This window comes from Myxocyprinus asiaticus, chromosome 24 (genome assembly GCF_019703515.2).
Source record: "Myxocyprinus asiaticus isolate MX2 ecotype Aquarium Trade chromosome 24, UBuf_Myxa_2, whole genome shotgun sequence".
Taxonomy (NCBI): Eukaryota; Metazoa; Chordata; class Actinopteri; order Cypriniformes; family Catostomidae; genus Myxocyprinus; species Myxocyprinus asiaticus.
Genome location: NC_059367.1, coordinates 13,208,140 through 13,226,059, shown reverse-complemented (window position 1 = coordinate 13,226,059; position 17,920 = coordinate 13,208,140). Strand labels below are relative to the sequence as shown.

Below are 17,920 nucleotides of genomic sequence, written 5' to 3'. Positions count from 1 at the left end.
CTCTGGAGCAGAACAGATTTGGAGGTGGAGGGTCCGTCATGGTCTGGGGCGGTGTGTCACAGCATCATCGGACTGAGCTTGTTGTCATTGCAGGCAATCTGAATGCTGTGAAATACAGGGAAGATATCCTCCTCCTCCCTCATGTGGTACCCTTCCTGCAGGCTCATCCTGACATGACCCTCCAGCATGACAATGCCACCAGCCATACTGCTCATTTTGTGCATGATTTCCTGCAAGACTGGAATGTCAGTGTTCTGCCATGGCCAGCGAAGAGCCCGGATCTCAATCCCATTGAGCACGTCTGGGACCTGTTGGATCAGAGGGTGAGGGCTAGTGCCATTCCCCCCAGAAATGGAACTGCCTTGGTGGAAGAGTGGGGTAAGAGTGGGGTAACATCTCAAAGCAAGAACTGGCAAATCTGGTGCAGTCAATGAGGAGAAAATGCACTGCAGTACATAATGCAGCTGGTGGCCACACCAGATACTGACTGTTACCCCCCGTTCAGGGACAAATTATTCCATTTCTGTTAGTCACATGTCTGTGAAACTTGTTCAGCTTATGTCTTAGTTGTTGAATCTTTTTATGTTCATACAAATATTTACACGTTAAGTGTGCTGAAAATAAAAGCAGTTGATGATTCTAGGACCTTAATAAAGTTTCACAAACAGTTTCCCTCAAAGCCTCGTTTTCATTCCTGTCAAAAACTAAACATGATGCTACTCTGCATCTTTTTCTAGCTGAGGAAATATTATAGAGCATAATTATAAGTGTATGTTCACTACAGGAATTTCCATGACATCACTATGGCTTTAAGATTCCATTAATTTCCATGATTTTACAAGGCATCCAAATCAAATCATGATGACAAAATTCCTCAAATTTCCAGGTTGTCCATGGGAGCCCTGTTAACAGGGATATTGCCCTATTAATGGATATTTAAAATATACACATGAACAAACACACATTTCCGACAGTCGAGTCTGGGAGAAAGTGTAGTCACAGTCCATTAAACACAAAACCACAGACACAAGTGACCACAGCATTTATTTTTTTTCCATAAATATTTAAAACAGTCCATTAACATACTAAATTTCCTTACACAAAACTTATGTGGGCTCGTGTCCAGGACAAAACAGCCCAAGACATTCATGACAGCACGATATGAAAAACAAAAAGTAAACATATTCAAGAAATTGTCAAGCAGAGCTTCATAGTTCAAGTCCGGTTTCACCAATATTGCACTGCTAAGATCAATGCATCGGTTCCTTATAGGACAGTTGAAGGATGCTTCCATTCACTCTGGACTCAATGTAACATGTACAGGGTGAAAGACACTTCACAATACATTACAGGAGATAGCACCAGCTGCACGTGGTAGAGTGTTCCCAGAGTTTTCCTTATTATGTAGGGAGAACAGAAAATTAAAAGGTATAATTAATTCCCAAAATTAGAAAAATATCATTACTTACCCTCAAGTTGTTCCAACCCAGTATGACCCCTTTTTTTTTTTTTTTTTTACTATAGAACACAAAAGAACCTTATTCTTAGCAACCATTCACTTTCATTACAATGGAAAAAAGATGCAATGGAAGTAAATGGTGACTTAACATAAGGGTGAGTAAATGACAATTTTCATTTTTGGGTGAACTATGCCTTTAAGTTGTGGAGAAGTGTATTGACCAATCCTTTTACCAAATGGAACATGCCAACACTTGCCCATATTATTAGATGATCTAGACAATAATTGGGACATACAGCAAAGAGCAGAAGTATACAAAGATTGCATCTAAAACATCAATAAAACGAGGTGTCAGAGCTAGGTGGTTTCGGACTCTTTTATATCTCATTAAAGAGGGATGAGAAACATGGCAGTACACAAAAAAAAAAAAAAAAAAAACAGCTACAGCCCTTGGGGCAACGACCCCAAATTGAACTCACATGCCCAGCTGAGTGTAGAAGGAAAGAACCACCCTAGACTGTTGGACACAGTCTGCACAGTAACATTTGCCCAGGGCGTCAACATAAACCTTTATGGTATACATAAATATTCTTGATATAAAAATGCAGCCAAATGGCTGTCTTAGGTAGATTGTCACTGCCGAATGGTAGGTCATACCGCACCAGTTATTTTTTCTTGTGGTGTACATCGTTGTTATTTTGTGCCATGCTTGTGTTTTGATGGACTTTAGGTAGCCTTTTGCCTTTCGTGTAGGCGTGGTACCAAAAGTTGAGGAAGAGGAGGAGGAAGACAAAGCCGTAGAGACATATGATGCAGATGAATATGGGGAACTTGTAAGGACAGTCTTTCATGAAGTAGTATTGGCTTATATGACTGGATACCATGACAAACTGGATCTGAGGAGAGAGTATAAGTGAGCATTATGAGACAAGTTTGCCAAAAATGGTCATCTTTTCTGTTGTTGCCAGATCTCACTAGACAAATAAGCAACCTAGCAAAAATCAAACACAAACGAACCTGGTCTGACAAAAGTCCAAAATAAGCATCTTGCCTCAACTAAATAAGCCTACATAAGTGACCCCCCAGTTATTAGCAGTGTATAAAAACTTTTTAAAAAGTTGTCAACCCTTTTCATACAATACAAAGCTGAGTTAAGTGTACAGTACTAGGGATGCACCAATATGAACATTTTTGGCAGATAACAACACTTTGCCACTTACCTTACTTTGTCATTTGATCAATGTTTTGCTCAGGAATTATGTTGTAAAAATGTACAAAGAGGTACAAAAGCTTTTTATTGTTTTAAAAAGAAATGATTTCCATTGAACATGGATTGGATTGGTTCAACACATACATGCCAAAAATTAAAAGAGCCACAATGAATAGAAGATAAAAAGACTGAAAAATAACTAAATATCAAAGCATGATGATTGATGTGAAAAAGAATTTGTATTTCTAATACATTTCTGCACTTGTTTTTGCAGTTCAAAACAACAGAACTCAAATTTTACATGTATGTACTGTAGGGCTGCAACTAACAATTATTTTGATAATCGATTAATCTTCGATTATTTATTCGATTAATCGATTTAAAAAAGAAATTTTATGTCCCGTATTTTATTAAACAGGAATGATAAAGGGCGTAAGGATTTGGTTCGATTTACATTACTGAATTCATGATTCTATACTCTCACAAAACTTTGAACAAAGCTTGAATCATGAAAAGTTAAGTTTGAATTTATTATTATTACTACTACTACTACTACTTTCAGAACATATGCAAAACAGTTCCTTTCATTACTTGTAAAACTCTGAAGAACAAAAAGTAGTTCATTAAAGAGTAAAATGTTCCATCGGGATGTAGTGGGACAAAAAATAAAATCAGCACAGCAGAGGTGACATCAGAATAGAAATATTAATAATTCTGCCAAGCTGAAAAATTCATATTTTGTTAGAAATTAATTTGGTAGATATTATGGTAGATATGCTTGTATATTGTCACTGATAACATACATTTTAAGTATTTTAAATGAATATTGTAGGATTAAAATAGTACTGTTGCTGATTACCTTTTTCTAAACTATTCTTTTCAAAAATGTGTGTTTATCCAGTAAAATAATGTTTGCCATGGTATAAATTTACTAGTGAAATCAGACATTACATTTGGCATTATCAGGCCAGTTTCCAATCGATACAGTTTAATATTGTACAATCATCTGTAAAAGCAGGGCAGATTCACTCTCACGCTGAAAAACCTCATCCTTTTCACTGTATTACATGCGCTCACATGATGAGAAACAATCTAAATCACTTTAAACCTCACACTTTTACCTCTGAGACATCAGCGTGACATCAATGAAAGCTGCACAATTGATTACATTGAACCTGAAAGTGCGGTAAGAAGTTGCACGAGTTGAATTAAGATGACTGAGCTCCACCGCTCCCTTTCTCCATTGCGATTGGTTTGATTGACGTGGATGTGTGCACTTGCTTGCTCAGTGAAGTTTAATGGAGACTCGCATGTGGTAAAACACAGTTTTGCAAAATACGTGCCTGATTTTGAATTCAAAAGATGTATACATTATAAAACAGAAAATAGCAGTAAAATGCAATTCATGTGCTGGAGAGAAACAACTCTTAAGCACATCAAATGGCACAATCACTCTTTCCACACACCTGATGCAGCAACCCCTCCACATTAAACTGTAGGCTTATTATGATCTTCTTTGAAGTGTTTATAAAGTGCTCTCGTGCGCTGGACAACTTGGGTCATGTTTTTCCCACTTCAGCTTGTCTCCGTTGTTTTACAAATGAGTTTCATCATGCAACACATTTTCCACCGAGCTGTAAAGTGACATCACTGACGGAGCATATATCCAACTAAATGAGAATTAATTTAGTTGTCGATGATTTACATTATCGATTTTATCGATTAGTTGTTGCAGCCTTAATGTACTGTATATGATAGAACACTATTCATATTATGCATATGTTGGGCAATTCCAAGGAAATGTAAAACCACATCATGGAAAAATAAAAAGTTTTAACCAAAGAAATAAAACGCCCTTTTAAGTTCTATTGTAGTATAATGGATAATACCATGCACACCACTAGAGGGTGCCGCTTGCTTACATAATGCTGAGTGAATCACTGAAAGCAGTCTATTTTTAAGCTTTCACAGTTTAGTAGTTGCGCAAGACCATATTGCGATTTCAGTCTTAACTCAATCAATCATGTAGCCTTATTGGATATCATACCAATGTCTAAGAAGTCAAAGTTTGCCGGTTTCAAAGCATTTTTTATGGTTTCACCTCATCATGTACTGTATAGGTAAGAGCTGCTTTCACAACCATCACGTCTGGAAGACGTTTTTTGCTCAATGTGAGAATGATTAAATTAAATATTACATTTTCTTAGGAGTGCCAACCCTTCTACATTCTATGGCTATCATTATTTCTGGATTGTGCATTTAATTTCACAGAGTTTTTACAAAGTGTGATGATAATTCATTATAAATGAACCATTGTTTTTTCATATCGGCATTTTCATGCTTAAAACAGATTTGCTGATGATTTTAATTTGGTCAATATTTGACCTATAAGCATTGGCAGCTGATACATTGGTGCATCCTTATATAGTACATCATTTGAGACAACTATACAGTTGTGCTCAAAAGTTTGCATTCCTATGGAGAATTGGTAATATATGTATGATTTTTAAAGAAAACATGAGTGAGCAGGCAAAACATTTCTTATGGGATTCATATTCAACTGTAGGTTATAACAAAATGGCACAATCATAAAACAAATCATGGTAACAAAGAAAAAAATGAAATGACCCCTGTTCAAAAGTCTGCATACCCTTAGTTCTTAATACTGTGTATTGCCCCCTTTAGCATCAATGACAGCATGCAGTCTTTTGTAATAGTTGTCTATGAGGCCCCAAATTCTTGCAGGTGGTATAGCTGACCATTCGTCTTGGCAAAATGCCTCCAGGTCATGCAAAGTCTTTGGTCGTCTTGCATGAACCGCACATTTGAAATCTTCCCAGAGTGGCTCAATGATATTAAGGTCAGGAGACTGTGATGGCCACTCCAAAACATTCACCTTTTTCTGCTGTAACCACTGGAGGGTCAACTTGGCCTTGTGCTTAGGGTCATTGTCATGCTGGAAAGTCCAAGAGAGTCCCATGCGCAGCTTTAGTGCAGAAGAATGCAAATTGTCTGCCAGTATTTTCTGATAACATGCTGCATTCATCTTGCCATCAATTTTCACAAGATTCCCTGTGCCTTTAGCGCTCACACCCCCCCAAAACATCAGTGAGCCACTACCATGCTTCACAGTGGGGATGGTATTCTTTTCACTATAAGCCTTGTTGACCCCTCTCCAAATATAGCGCTTATGGTTGTGACCATAAAGCTCTATTTTGGTCTCGTCACTCCAAATTACAGTGTGCCAGAAGCTGTGAGGCGTGTCAAGGTGTTGTCGGGCATATTGTAACCGGGCTTTTTTGTGGCATTGGCGCAGTAAAGGCTTCTTTCTGGCAACTCGACCATGCAGCTCATTTTATTTCAAGTATCATCATATTGTGCTCCTTGAAACAACCACACCGTCTTTTTCCAGAGCAGCCTGTATTTCTCCTGAGGTTACCTGTGGGTTTTTCTTTGTATCCCAAACAATTCTTCTGGCAGTTGTGGCTGAAATCTTTCTTGGTCTACCTGACCTTGGCTTGGTATCAAGAGATCCCCAAATTTTCCACTTCTTAATAAGTGAGTGAACAATACTGACTGGCATTTTCAAGGCTTTGGATATATTTGTATATCCTTTTCCATCTTTATAAAGTTTCATTACCTTGTTACGCAGGTCTTTTGACAGTTCTTTTCTGCTCCCCATGGCTCAGTATCTAGCCTGCTCAGTGCATCCACATGAGAGCTAACAGACTCATTGACTATTTATACACAGCCACTAATTGCAATTTAAAAAGCCACAGGTGTGGGAAATGAACCTTTAATTGCCATTTAAACCTGTGTGTCACCTTGTGTGTCTGTAACAAGGCTAAACATTCAAGGGTATGTAAACTTTTGATTAGGGCCATTTGGGTGATTTCTGTTATCATTATGATTTTAAAAGGAGCCAAACAACTATGTGATGATAAATGGCTTCATATGATCATTATCCTTAAATAAAAGACTTAAAAATTTCACAATTTCTGCCAGGGTATGCAAACTTTTGAGCACAACTGTATTTTACTGTGCTATGGGGGCAAGCGACATATGCAACTGTTTTCTGGAAAGAGTGAGAGAAAAAAAGAAAAACACACCTGCCCATATTTCTAAGCGAGTCTAATAAATATATATATATATATATATATACACACACATACACACACACACACACAACTGGTCAAAAGTTTTGAAACATTTGACTGAAATGTTTCTCATGATCATAAAAATCTTTTGATCGGAAGGCATATGCTTAAATGTTTGAAATTAGATAAGAGAAATATAATTGTGCCACCATATTAATTTATTTCATTATAAAACTAAAATGTTATTAAAAACAAAAAAACACATTTTTTTTAAATTGATGACTTGGACCGAATAATAAAGAAAAGCAGCCAATAAGTGCCCAACATAGATGGGGACTCCTTCAGTACTGTTTAAAAAGCATCCCAGGGTGATTCCTCAAGAAGTTGGTTGAGAAAATGTCAAGAGTACATGTCTGCAAATTCTAGGCAAAGGGTGACTACTTTGAAGATGCTAAAATATAACACAGTTTTGATTTATTTTGGATTTTGTTTAGTCACAACATAATTCCCATAGTTCCATTTATGTTATTCCATAGTTTTGATGACTTTACTATTATTCAAAAATGCGAGAAAAAAAAATTATAATGAGTGTTTCAAAACTTTTGACCGGTAGTGTATATAAAAACAAATAAAAAAAAAACAGTTCAAAATAAGTAGACATAGCAACACTGATCTTTGCTCATGACATCAACCTTTCAAGAACAGCTCAACTTTTAAAACTTCATTTGTTCTGAATGGCCAATCTCTGGCCAGAACATTAGCAAGAATCAGTCAAATGGAAATGAACAAATTTGTAATACATACAAGCTGTATTGAAGTCAGATGCTTCTTCCACCATAAAAACTTCTGGTAGGCAGGGCCCAGTGCTGACAGCCCATAGTATGTATACATGATGACATGAACGATGCAGTTAAGAAGAGCGTGAAAAGTCCCCATGCCACCTGCAACATCAAACCGAACAGACCTTGATTGGAAATGTGTATCTTTTTTTAAAAAAAATACAAAGTTTAGTCAAGTATTGCAGTAAAAGATATATACCTGCAGAAAACCTGACTCCAAACCACCAGGTGAAAGGCATGATGGAATGATGGTAGACATGCAGAAAGGTCACCTGATTGTACTTTTTCCTCAGCACAAAGAAAATCTGCCCAGAGAAGTCACACAAAACGTATTATTAAAGGCCAGGTCCAAGTCCTGAACTCCCACCATAAATGACGCAGTAATATGAACACCATAAGTGTGATTGTTGCACTACTAATGACCCGACCAGTTAGTAATTAAACACTCCTTCTTTAATCCTTCAAAACAAACAGTAACTTTATGTTCCTTTTAAGGAAACTTCTAGTTTACATATAACTTAAGCTCTATTTACAGTTAGGAAGTAAAAAGTGTTTTACAGATAGTTACATCACAACCCTTCCTGGCATCCTTGTGTGTCATGCAAAGGTTACCGAGGTAAGCCTAGATAGTCATGACATGAGATAAAAGACTGGATATATCTTTGCACAGAGAAATATTTCAAGTCATTTTATCACACTAGTTTCATGCTAAAATGTATAATGCTTAAACACTTAATTAAATTTATGTACTTTATTTGAATAGCACACATAGAATGTCCCTTCTTCCTGACAGATATCACTGAAATAACCGCCCTGAGAAATCACACCTATCACTGTGACAGGTGTAAACAGACAAAAAAGTTGAAGCAGCCTGAACTTTTAAAACAAACGTATTACAGACATCAGGATTTCTGACATATCTTTGATGGGTGCGGTTCAAGTTTGCGAAATGGCAAAAGTTAGCAAAATGTCTGAATTTGCAAACAGCACCTTTAAATGTTATGGCTATACTTTCAAAACAATGTGACAATATTTTAAGGTGATAAAATGGGAACAGGATGACTCACTGTGTCTAACATCTCAATGAACTTGGAGAAGTAATAGAGCCAGCAAGTCCATGCCATCTGAAGACAGAGAGATGTAGATTAGGCATTACACCATTAAATTAAACACACATTATTTAAAAACAAAAACACAACAACATTTGAATGAGTCACTGAATTAATTGGACATACAAATGCAATTTATTACTCAGCAGCAGGTGTGTATAGCAGGAGATCTACAGTTTTGGAACATTTAGGTCTAGGTTAACAAACTTGACAAACAACTCTAAGCCAGATACCTAACCTCGGTGCCAGATTGCATGATAAAGAAAACAAGTGTAGCAACAGGTAACGCAGCATTTTTTCCGTTCTCACCCTTATGCCTTGTGGCGAGTGAGAGTAGTCTACCAGATCGCAGTGGAATGAATATCCTGTTCCCCAGCCTGACATCACAAACTGCAAAGATAGAATATTCAAGAACATTCAATAAAATAAAAAAAGCCAAAATGAAAATGCTGTCATTATTTACTCACCCTCATGTAATTTCAGACCTGCATCCTGTAATTTTTGCTGTGGAACTCAAAAGGAGAATTTTTGAAGAATCCTCATGCAGCTGTTTTCCACACAATAACAATTCAGTGACCACATCTGTCAAGCTCCAAAATTATGTATTCCATTGTGAGGCCATGCAATATCTACGTGTTGTGGACAGACCGAAATTAGTTGCTATTCACTGAAAATCTTGCCCTCTGTTGCAGCTTTCAAACCAAGTATACTTGCTGTTACGATACCATATTTGAAATATAACAGACCGTTTTCACATTAGGTTCGACTTCAATGATGTTTGATGTCACAGAGTGTGTTAATATGCACAATCTTAATTGGAGTATGATCATAAACGATTTAAGCCAAAACTAATCAGTACACAGATTTTTGCCTATTATCTCGATTTCGCTATGCTTGTAAACACCTTCACTGCCGTTCTCACCGGTTTATCCAGTGTGCAAATGCTGCACACATGCCTGTTTACATTTTGAAACCACAAGTAGAGAATAATCAGATGATTTCAAATCTCACTCATGAGCAGTTTTTTTTTTTTGTTGTGTATTGATGTGCAGATAAATGAATTCATTGGAGTACAACCTGCACCGTATTTGATGTAGTAGCTACAGCAAAGAAGATTTTCAGAGAATAACTAATTAAATTTAGTTATGTTCGTCACACTAAGTTATCGTATAACTTGCATTGGAATACAGCGCACAAGTCAAATGGAATACTATGATGATGTTTTTTTTGTTTGTCCTTTTTGAAGCTTGATAGACGTGTTAAATATAAAATGTCACTGTATGAAAAAGAGCTGCATATTCCTCCTTTTGTGTTCCACTAAAGAAAGAAAATCATGCCAGTTTGGAACATGAGGGTGAGTTAATCATAATAGAATTTTCTGTAGACGGTCCTGTAAGCCTACTCATTCCAGCCATAAACATAACATTAGCTTCTCGTGTGTACTGGGTAATACACGAAACCAAAGTGAAAAGACAACACAACTTTGTGGACAGGAATCCAGCCAAACACGTTCAATAACAAAATGGTAAACTCCAAAACTAAAATGCTTTTCTAAAACACACAGGTCTACTTGCTATCAAACAGAATGAGATTTACCTCATAACACATGTAAAGAGAATAGGCCACAACGCTGAAGTTATAGATGACCAGGACCTGCTTTAGTTCAAATGGTTTCCTGTTCTCCATAAACCTGGGCCCCAGCGATGTCACAAAGTAGATATAAAAAGCAATAATAATTGTTTGCGGGAGTGGAGAGGACATGAGCAGCCAGTCTTCTGTCCTGGGGTCTGAAATCACATCATGACAATATTTGCACTCCATGTACACTTAAAGTCAGAAGTTTACATACACCTTAGCCAAATACATTTAAACTCAGTTTTTCACAATTCCTGACATTTAATCGTAGAAAACATTCCCTGTCTTAGGTCAGTTAGGATCACTACTTTAAGAATGTGAAATGTCAGAATAATAGTAGAGAGAAGGATTTATTTCAGCTTTTATTTCTTTCATCACATTCCCAGTGGGTCAGAAGTTTGCATACACTTTGTTAGTATTTGGTAGCATTGCCTTTAAATTGTTTAACTTGGGTCAAACGTTTTGGGTAGCCTTCCACAAGCTTCTCACAATAAGTTGCTGGAATTTTGGCCCATTCCTCCAGACAGAACTGGTGAAACTGAGTCAGGTTTGTAGGCCTCCAAGCTTGCACGCTTTTTCAGTTCTGCCCACAAATTTTCTATCGGATTGAGGTCAGGGCTTTGTGATAGCCACTCCAATACCTTGACTTTGTTGTTCTCAAGCCATTTTGCCACAACTTTGGAGGTATGCTTGGGGTCATTGTCCATTTGGAAGACCCATTTGCGACCAAGCTTTAACTTCATGGCTGATGTCTTGAGATGTTGCTTCAATATATCCAAATAATTTTCCTTCCTCATGATGCCTTCTATTTTGTGAAGTGCACCAGTCCCACCTGCAGCAAAGCACCCCCACAACATGATGCTGCCACCTCCATGCTTCAAGGTTGGGATGGTGTTCTTCAGCTTGCAAGCCTAACCCATTTTCCTCCAAACATAACGATGGTCATTATGGCCAAACAGTTAAATTTTTGCTTCATCAGACCAGAGGACTTCTCTAAAAGTAAGATCTTTGTCCCCATGTGCACTTGCAAACTGTAGTCTGGCTTTTTTATGGTGGTTTTGGAGCAGTGGCTTCTCCCTTACAGAGAAGCCTTTCAGGTAATGTCAATATAGGACTTGTTTTACTGTGGATATAGACACTTGTCAACCTGTTTCCTCCAACATCTTTACAAGGTCCTTTGCTGTTGTTCTGGGATTGATTTGTACTTTTCGCACCAAACTACACTCATCTCTAGGAGATAGAATGCGTCTCCTTCCTGAGCAGTATGATGGCTGCGTGGTCCCATGGTGTTTATACTTGCATACTGTTGTTTGTACAGATGAACGTGGTACCTTCAGGCATTTGGAAATTGCTCCCAAGGTGAACCAGACTTGTGGAGGTCCAAAAAAACATTTCTGATATCTTTGATGATTTCTTTTGATTTTTCCCATGATGTCAAGCATAGAGGCACTGAGTTTGAAGGTAGGCCTTAAAATACATCCACAGGTACACCTCCAATTGATGCCAATAAGCCTATCAGAAGCCAATTGGCCAATTGCCTAATGGCTTGACATCATTTTCTGGAATTTTCCAAGCTCCTTAAAGGCACAGTTAGTGTATGTAAACTTCTCAACCACTGGAATTGTAATATACACAATTAAAAGTGAAACAACATCTGTACCATTATTCAAACAGAGGTAAAAACTTTACCAGCATCTTTGATCCACTCATCATACAGGTGTGCAGCTGTGGATGTGAACTCTTGGAACGCCATCACTGCCGATGATCAGACCCTAAACACATGAATAACCAGCAAAGATCAAACACCTCAATAGACTGACAAAAATGGGAGATAAATGGAAAAATATATACAGTGGCAAGAAAAGTATGTGACCCTTTTTAATTAGCTGGTTTTCTGCATTAATTGGTCATAAAATGGGATCTCATCTTCATCAAAGTAACAAGTATAGACAAAACACAATGTGCTTAAGATAACAACACACAAACAATTATGATCTTTCATGTCTTTGAGCACATCCCATTAAACATTCACAGTGCTGTGGAAACAGTAAGTGAACCCTTGGATTTAATAACTGGTTGATTCTCCTTTGGCAGCAATAACCTCAAACAAGCATTTCCGGTAGCTGAAGATTAGACCTGCTCAACGATCAGAAGGAATTTTTGACCATTCTAACTTACAGAACAGCTTCAGCTCAGCCATTCTTAGGATGTCTGGTATGAATGGCTCTCGAGGTCATTCCACAGCATCTCTATTGGGTTAAGGTCTGGGCTCTGACTGGGTCACTCCAAAAGGTAGATTTTCTTTTTTTTTAAATCATTCTGTAGTGGATTTACTTTGATGTTTGGGTACTGAACTGCTGCATCACCCAACTTGTACTGAGCGTCAGTTGGCGCACAGCAACCCTGACATTATCCTGTAGGAATCAGGATCTCTTGAAAACTTGGGAATTCATTTTTTCCTCAATGATGGCAAGCGGTCCAGGCCCCAAAGCAGCAAAGCAGCCTCAAATCACGATGATCTCTCCAACGTACTCCACCTTTGGGATGAGGATTTCATGTTGGTATGCGGTGCCCATTTTACAACATTTGCAGCGTTGCAAGTTTTTTCCAAACAATTCAACCTTAGTTTTCAGCAGTCCACAAAACATTTTCCCAGTAGCATTTTGGAGTGTCACGGTGGTCTTTGGCAAACTTCAGGTGTGCAGCAGTGTTTTTGTTGGAAAGCAGTGGCTTCTTTCATGGTGTCCTGTCATGGACACCATGCCTGTTTAATGTTTTCCGTATAGTAGACGCATGAACCAGTTCCAATGATTCATTCAAGTCTTAAGCTTTCATTCTAGGATTCTTTTTTTTACCCCATTAATCATTCTGTGGTGTGCCCTTTGAGTCATCTTGGCTGGACGGCCACTTCTAGGGAGAGTAGCCACAGTACTAAATTATCTCCATTTATAGACAATTTGTCTAAGTGATGACAGATGAATATCTAAGCTCTTTGAGATAACTTTGTAACCCTTTCCAGCTTTATGCAAAGCAACAATTCTTGATCATAGGTCTTCTGACATCTGTATTTTGCTAGGCATGCTCCACATCAGCAGATGCTTCACAAAAGGTTTGAGTGCATTTTAGAATTAGCTCTAACCCACACCACCAATCTCATTTCATTTATTGGATGCCAGGTTTGCCAACTTCTGACTCTAATAAACTTTTTTGGATATCATTAGCCTAGGGGTTCACTTACTTTTTCAACAGCACTGTGAATATTTAATGGCATGTGTTCAATAATCATAATTGTTTGTGTGTTGTCAGCTAAAGCACACTGTGACTCTGAAGATGAGATCACATTGTATGACCAATTAATGCAGAAAACCAGCTAATTCCAAAGGGTTCACATACTTTTTCTTGCCACTGTATATGTTTTACCATTTATCTACCATTTTTGTCCCAACACAAATTCAGAATTTTAAATAGTCTTTAAAATTATATTAAGATCCTGTCATATGGGGGGGGGGGGAAATCAACCTATGAATGGCTTACTTATAGTTGTTTTTGCCTATTAAGATGAGATAAAAGATACTTAAACTTTAAATGTACTAAAGCACGTCTGGCACAATGTCACTGAATAAAACTTAAAAAACATACACTGCACTTAAACACTACTGTATGTAAAAAAATTTTTTTAAAAAAATAAAAAAAAAATTTAAAAAATGGCAAGCTGAACATTAAGCAAACATAAGTGACAGACTTGGACATACACCTTCATAGTATTATTGTTCTCTTATTATCAGTATGACATGGCACAATCTGGACCTAAATGTTGTAAAAAGACATTCAGAATGCAAGAATGGTTCATTTACGGTGGTGCAACGAAGGGACATACTGTAGTAGGAAAACACAATGAGTTAAAATCAGCAGTTGAACCATCCTCCATTCTCTCCGCCAAACCCAGTTGAACAAGAGGGCAAGTGTTGCGACACAATGGATAGCAGTCAGTGTATGTTAAAGACAAAGAAGCCAGGACAGCCCATAAAATCTTGGGGGTGGATAGCTGAAGAAATTCAGAGTGCAGAAAACAATCTACAGTAACCTACTGGATGCAAGATACAACAAATCAGAGATGCACATGAGTGGAGACTAAGTGCTCTTGACATTGACTTAAAGGAATAGTTCACCCAAAAATGAAAATTTGCTGATAATTTACTCACCCTCAGGCCATCCAAGATGTTTCTTTCTTCATCAAAACAGAATTTAAGACTTTTAGGATTTCATTTCAGGCCTCCTCCTCTAAACAATGCAAGAGAATGTACTCATTATTTGACGGTCCAAAATGCATATTCAGGGTGCATCAAAATAATCCACACGACTCCAGTCGACAAATAAAGTTCTTCTGAACCCAAACGATTGATTATTTTGAGAAACAAAACGTATATATTTTTTAACTACAAATGTTCGCTTCCGTACATCTCTGTGACGCACACTCATGAGAGGGATGACTTAAGCACGTTGGTAAGGTCACGTGGAGGAGGAGGCAGGAAGCACTTCATTGTTTACAAGAGAAATTTGCACAGAGCACAGACCAAGCGCCGTTCACAAACCAAAACAGTCCAAAATAATATAAAATAAAATAAAAAAATAATTTCCAAATAATAATAAAAACAAAAACAATGTAAACAATGACGCGCTTCCTGCCTCCTCCTCTACGTGACACGTGACCCTACCAACAAGCTTACGTCATCCCTCTCATGAGCGCACGTCACAGAAATGTACGGAAGCGAACATTTGTAGTTGAAAAGTATATAAGTATTGTTTTGTTTCTCAAAATAATCAATCATTTGCATTCAGAAGAACTTTATTTGTCGACTGGATTCGTGTGGATTATTTTGATGCACCCTGAATATGCATTTTGGACCGTCAAAAAATGGAGGACATTCACTTGCATTGTTTAGAGGAGGAGGCCTGAAATGAAATCCTAAAAGTCTTAAATTCTGTTTTGATGAAGGAAGAAACTCAGATACATCTTGGATGGCCTGGGGGTGAGTAAATTATCAGCAAATTTTCATTTTTGGGTGAACTATTCCTTTAATTCTTCTATATTGAACCTAGTGCATGTGGATGTTTATTAGGGATAAAACTAGTTTCATTCATTGAGGACAAATAAGATAACGGGCAAATACTATGCTGGCACTAGACTAAAAACAACATTTTTCCTTGTGGTGCCAAGACAGAATACTCCATTGAGAGACTTCAGCTGACAGAATGAACAAACTAAAAAAAAAAAAAAAAAAGGAGATGTTTCCCAGAATGTTCATGCTGTTCTTTTCCATACAAATGGAAGTAAGTGACAGATGCGGTCAAGCGCCAAAAACAGCAAAAAGCATATATTCAAATCTGCCACATGAAGAGATGTCACGTCAGGTATGACATCAATAATGTCAAATGCCACTGGTTGTCACTGTGTAACCAGTCATATGGGACTGGGACAACATGAGGGCAAGTAAATGATGACACAACTCAACTGTTGCTTAAACTACTGTACAACTATGCTGTACATGCATTCAGGCATCATGCTTTAAGCATTGACCTAAGCATTCATTCACCCATCCCTTCACCACACAAATATTCATCCAATGTTTCAAGAGGAACTAATCCAACACGTGTTTCAGGGCATACTGGTCCAATTATCTAAAAGAGCTGCTTGCTTGGATACTGTAATCTTTAACACAAGCCTTGACACGTCTGTTGCCATGAGACTGACAGGTTGCAGGTGTAAGACACCACCTTCCCTTCACGCAAGTGCATTTAACTCTGAGGCTCCAACGGCTTCGTAAATTGAGAGACCTCAGTACGACCAAAATCTATCCCAATCTGACATCATTTCTGAACTTTCATTAAATTTAGGTGTGGGATACGGTCTCTTGAATATAATGGGAGCGTCTTAAGCCAATAAAAGACAGCAAAACATTACTTAATATTTTAGATTGCTCATACAAGTGCATGTTTATTTCCAGTGTTAAAATCAATTTACTAGCACTCAAATATCAACACAACATTCAGAGTAACTGTCATATTTAAGACTTAAACTGTTAAAATGGTCGTGTAGAATTTATAAATTAATTCTCAGTTTTTAACAGGACAAGCAAACGATTTTTTCCACTATTAGAAGAGATTAAAGTTACATTGAATGACACCTGATACCATATGGAGTTCGCTACACAAAAAAATGCAGGTGAGCTTACACCTGTCCTACCGTGATTCCAGTTAAAACAGACGAAAGTTAAAATATACATGTATTTCCACACACCCTTTTAGATCCTCCGGCTCCACGCTGACCAGCACGCTCTGTTTCTGTCTCCCAACCAGTTAAAGTTGTTTAAAAAGTAAAATCTGCGGGTGTGGCTGCCCTAAACTCCATCAATTAAACTTACAGCAGCAGGAGTTCCGTCTTCACTGCGCAGAGCAGGCTGTGGGCGGAGACTTTCACCTGATTGTATAAGGGAGAAGCTGATGGCCAAATGTCGGCTGTGTCTCGTTTGGAAGGCTGCATGCTAGGTAGGACGCGTCCTTTGAAGGCTGCAGTACACCGAGTGTCCTCCTTTAAATAAGTCTCGTTTAAACGAGACAGCCAACCTAGGACAAACGGAAACGGATGGTATCATGGTTGCACTCTTTAACGAGCGCGAGCGCTTTGAGTGATAAGGGAACAAAGTCCCTCTGGAAGGGAATGTATGAGGTAAAATTTAAGAGAGTTATAATGATGTAACGAGAAAAGAAATTAGATTTTACAGGTGTAGTTTTAGTCTAATACTTTATATATGAATATAATTATACATATTATATACTCGGAAAGAATCTACTGAGGTACTTCAACTTGGGAATTTACATTACTTGCGTTTGAACATCATATTTACGGGCAAATTGGCGTCATTTTATTTAGACATTTCCGTTGAAGCAAAGAATTGTGGGTTGTGAGAGCCCACGAAGGATACACCTCATGCATCCTCCGAATTCCCGTGAAAGGAGGTCACGTTTGTCGCCGCATACCTCATCGAGGCTGTCTCATTTCAGAAAAGCGAGTAGGACACTTCAAATGCGACCTTCTTTCATGGGGCTCTCACAACCCACAAGTCTTTGCTTCAACTGAAATGTCTAAAAAAAAATATGATGTTCAAACGCAAGTAATGTTAATTCCCAAGTTGAAATACCTCAGTAGATGGGTGCAGAGTATGTAATATGTATAATTATATTAATATATAATTAAAAAAGTATTAGACAAAGTACACCTGTAAAATCTATCATCTTTTCTTTTTACATCATTATAACTGTTCTAAAATGTACCTCATACATTCCCTTCCAGAGGGACTTTGTTCCGTTCTCACTCAAAGCGCTCGCGCTTGTTAAAGGGTGGGTGCTGTCATAGCAACCATGTTACGTTCCGCTTCCGTTTGTCCTAGGAAGGCCGTCTAGTTTAAACGATACTTGTTTAAAGGAGGACACTCGGTATACTGCAGCCTTCAAAGGACACATCCTACCTAGCATGCAGCCTTCCAAACGAGACACAACCAGAGAATCAGGAC

The 17,920-nt window shown here is 37.9% G+C and overlaps 1 protein-coding gene across 2 annotated transcripts; it reads right to left on the bottom strand.

Moving 5' to 3' along the window:
• Window positions 1–1,027: 1,027 nt before the first annotated feature.
• LOC127414696 (elongation of very long chain fatty acids protein 7-like) lies at window positions 1,028–16,902 on the bottom strand. Of its 2 annotated transcripts, none has more exons than XM_051652889.1 (8): window positions 16,772–16,902; window positions 12,039–12,121; window positions 10,311–10,501; window positions 9,024–9,104; window positions 8,673–8,729; window positions 7,805–7,910; window positions 7,571–7,707; window positions 1,028–2,355 (listed from the first exon to the last, which is right to left on the bottom strand). In XM_051652889.1, exons 2-8 carry the CDS (start codon window positions 12,100–12,102, stop codon window positions 2,125–2,127), a joined length of 867 nt encoding a protein of 288 aa, XP_051508849.1. In that variant the 5' UTR covers window positions 12,103–12,121; window positions 16,772–16,902; the 3' UTR covers window positions 1,028–2,124. The 2 variants fall into 2 exon arrangements, with proteins under 2 accessions (XP_051508849.1, XP_051508847.1); XM_051652887.1 differs by having other exon boundaries at window positions 16,648–16,808.
• Window positions 16,903–17,920: the final 1,018 nt, after the last annotated feature.